Source organism: Fukomys damarensis, unplaced genomic scaffold, assembly GCF_012274545.1.
Source record: "Fukomys damarensis isolate Sample0158 unplaced genomic scaffold, DMR_v1.0_HiC HiC_scaffold_32, whole genome shotgun sequence".
Classification (NCBI taxonomy): domain Eukaryota; kingdom Metazoa; phylum Chordata; class Mammalia; order Rodentia; family Bathyergidae; genus Fukomys; species Fukomys damarensis.
In genome coordinates this window covers 35,259,097-35,262,558 of record NW_022900944.1, presented here as the reverse complement: position 1 = coordinate 35,262,558, position 3,462 = coordinate 35,259,097, and the positions used below count along the sequence as shown (strand labels likewise).

Sequence of the window (3,462 nt, the reverse complement as noted above, 5' to 3'; positions counted from 1 at the left end):
GAAAAAAAAAAAAAAAAAAAAAAAAAAAAAAAAAATCATATTTACATTGGCACTGGAAAAGCGTAGTAGATGGGAACTAGTCTTGTTTTTACAGAACTAAAAAGGGAGCTTCCTACCTGTCCAGCACTTGGTGAGTTTGGATGGTGACCATATAACACTCTCTGCACTTGAAAACAATGACCTAGAGCAGAACCCACCTGTGTTGGATGGAGTAAAGCCTGGCAAGGAAGGGCTGTTGAGACCCGGGAGCAACACAGGAGGAATGCCCTGGAGCGCTGGATATGCTGTAGGAAGATTCAGAGCCTGAAGAGGGGCGTTGTCAAACATCCCTTGCTGCTGAGCTGCCAGTCCAAGGACCTCGTTGGCCTTTTTAATCCGGTCCAGCTCTTGTTGAGCCATCAACTGACGTACAGTGGCTGGATCAAAGTATTCTTTCTCCTTGTCCAACTGGCTTCCAATGGTGTCTTTAACTTTGGAGATATGCTGTTGGGAAAAGATATGGTCACGTACAGACAGCCGAGCGCTGTACTTGATGCCACACAAAGTGCACTCTGTTTTGGGTCCCTCATAACTCGTTTGGTTTATACCAAAATGCTTGGCCATGCTTAACTTGGACTTCTTTTCTTTTGCCCGGGCATTCTGGAACCAGACCTGAACAACTCTCTTTGGCAGTCCAATGTCATTGCCCAGGACCTCACACTCTAGCATAGTGGGTGTCCTATAGTCATTAAAGCACGACTTGAGGACCTTCAGCTGCAGGTTGGTCATCTGAGTGCGAAAACGTTTCTGCCCAGGCCGATCCCCGCTGTCACCAGATTTGCCTGCAGATCCACTTGCACCAGGACTTGGGGAGCAGGGATCTGCAAGACTTGAGGTTTCACTGTAGTCCACTGTACCTTCATTGTCATATTCCTTGCTATAAAAGCTTGGGGCTGGGCTAACCAGGCCAGATGACAACCGATCTTCATATTCAGACATTGCCATCATGGCCGCTTTGGTCAACCCTTCATTGGGTGCAGAAGATTTGGTTTCAGTTGCTATTCCTGTCGCACTGTCGTTATCTGCGTTGCCCTCATCTCCTGTGGTGGTGTCTGTGATTGCTGTGTTGACAGAGGAACAGTCATCGTTGTCCAGCTTAGTTTGGTCAAAGTTTAGATTAACCGAGGACATGGAGGGGCTTTCAAAGTCTTCAATCCCTTCCACTTTGATGGAGGAAGGGCTGAGAAGAGTTCTGGGTGACAACTCCATGGTTTTACTCACAGGCGACAGGGGAACACCCTGACCATCACTACTGCTTGGGGGTAGGTGGGAAAAGCTAGTTCCATCAAAAATATCTCCTTTCATCTGGAGCCCCCCATCACAGTCTAAAAGCATTGCAGACAGAGTTAGGTTATAGCCAGCTCTCTTAGCTTCATGCCAGTGACGAGACCGGATATGAGCCTCAAGGGCAGTCTTGGCTTTGAAGAGAGCTCTGCAGAAAGGGCATCTCCTGTGGGCCTGGGCTGGGCCCACAGCCCGGAACTGTCCTTTCCGTTCCCGAGCTCGAGTGTTCTGAAACCAGACTTGCACCACACGTTTCTTCAAACCCACCTCATGCGCAATATGATCCAACATCTTTCGAGTTGGATTGGAGTCCAGTAGATACTTTTGGTAGAGAATTTCTAGCTGCTCCGGTGTAATAGTTGTCCTCAAACGCTTGTCTCTCTGAGGCTCTTCTCCTCCTGTCCCACTGTCATTTTCACCAGGGCTTGCACTGGCCTTTTCCTCCAGCTTCCTCTTCAGAGTGTTCATTGTGGAGGTTGGCGTGGAAGGAGAAGTGGCGGAGCTTGCTGGAATCTGAGGTATGGCTCCGGAGAGCAGCTGGCTGGCCAGCAGTGGGTTACTGGGATCAAACAACATGAAAGGCATGTCCAGTGACCTGTCCAGGAACTGGGGGTGGATGAACTGGTTCTGCGCACTCAAGAAATGGAGTTGCTGATGCTCCTGCCAATGCTCAAATGATGGAAATGCCAGCTTACACTGGTCACACTGGTAGGGGATAAGCTGAGGAGGTAGGTTGGCCAGCTGTTGAGGTGTTGATGTATGGAGAGGTTTGAGGGGCAGATGGGAGAGCTGAGAGGGACTGGGGCTTGACTGGGGTAAGGGGCACTGAGGAGGAGGTGCCTGTGGAGGAGGCTGTGGTAAGGAAGGTGGGGCAGCCAGCTGTGGGAGCTTCTGCTGGGGCACATTTGTCTTCTGCTCAGGTTGGTCTTGCTGAAGCTCTGGCTTTGGTTGTCCTTGCTGTTCTTGGGTTTGGTTTGGCTGTGCACTGGGAGTTTCAGCTTGCTTTGGTTTCTCATCACTTGCTTCTGTTTTTGAAGTGAAGGTGGCCAGCTCATCGGCCTCAGCTGTAAGCTGCAGGAAAGCAGAGGGAGCAGCATTGGCTGATGGTGCTGGGGCACTGTAAGCCTGGGAGGGCATTGGGGTGCTGCAGGAGGAACTGGTTGGTGTGAGGATTTCCATGGCATCCATGGAATCTTCATTTTGGCTGTCATCCTGCCCTTCTTCATCCTCATCCTTATAACACAGCTTCTTCTGGTGCTTGATGAGATCAAAGATGCGCTGAAACACCAGGCTACATTTTTTGCACTGGTAATTCAAGTTGCTCGTTCGAATGTATCTATCATTTGTGAGCTCACGCCGCTCTCCATCTTTGCCCTCTCCCTGATTCTCATAGTTTTTCCTAGCCTTCTGTCGGGCATTCTGGAACCATACCACAATGACTCGGGTTGGAAGGTTCAGTAAATTAGAGAGTTGCTCAAATTCATCATCCTTTGGGTAAGCATTGGCATCAAAAAAGTCCTGAAGGACTCGGAGTTGGTAGTCAGTAAACCTTGTCCTTGAAGATCTCTTGCTTCCCCAGTACTCCTGCTTCTGAGGTTCTGGGGAAGGGGGCCGAGAGTCAATCTTCAGCTCCTCCAGGCTGGTAATGGGAGGATTGCTGAAGTTGTAAGGGGAGTCCTTGTTACGCTGCCGCTCTTTGAAGAGTGTGTTCCTGAACCAGTGCTTGATCACTTTCTGGGGCAACCCGGACTTGTCTGCCATCTCTTTGATCTGCTCCTCGCTGGGAGAATTGTTAATGTCAAAATACTGCCGCAGCACTCGGAGCTGGTCATCTGTGATTCTGGTGCGAGGCCTCTTGTTCTGCTGCTGCAGCAGGGTTGGATTCAGCTGATGCTGATACAGCTGGGCCAGGTCCGCAGGCAGAGGCTCCACAGGGCCAAGCTGAGGGGGCAGCTGAGCCGGCAAGGTCTGGAGTGGCATTGTCTGCATCATCAGTGGTGAGAAGATGGGCAGCTCCATTGGCATAGAGAGTTGGGTGAGCGGCACCGATGGCTGGGCTGGCGCAATCGTTGGGGAAGTGATGGGTGGGGCTGATGCAGGGATGGCAGGCGCAGAAGCTGGCTGAGGGGGTGCTGCAGG

The 3,462-nt window shown here is 50.9% G+C and overlaps 1 protein-coding gene and 1 long non-coding RNA gene across 4 annotated transcripts in view; one reads left to right on the top strand and one right to left on the bottom strand.

The window, feature by feature from the left end:
• Zfhx3 (zinc finger homeobox 3) overlaps nt 1–3,462 on the bottom strand; it is a 234,412-nt gene that overhangs the window by 9,686 nt on the left and 221,264 nt on the right. Inside the window, exon 12 of the mRNA XM_033757937.1 lies at nt 198–3,462. This exon is cut by the window's right edge and continues 46 nt beyond it. Coding sequence (XP_033613828.1) covers nt 198–3,462 — 3,265 coding nt within the window. The remainder of the gene's footprint in view (nt 1–197) is intronic.
• Nucleotides 1–3,462, top strand: part of LOC104854057 — a 182,112-nt gene that overhangs the window by 138,977 nt on the left and 39,673 nt on the right. The window lies entirely within an intron of this gene.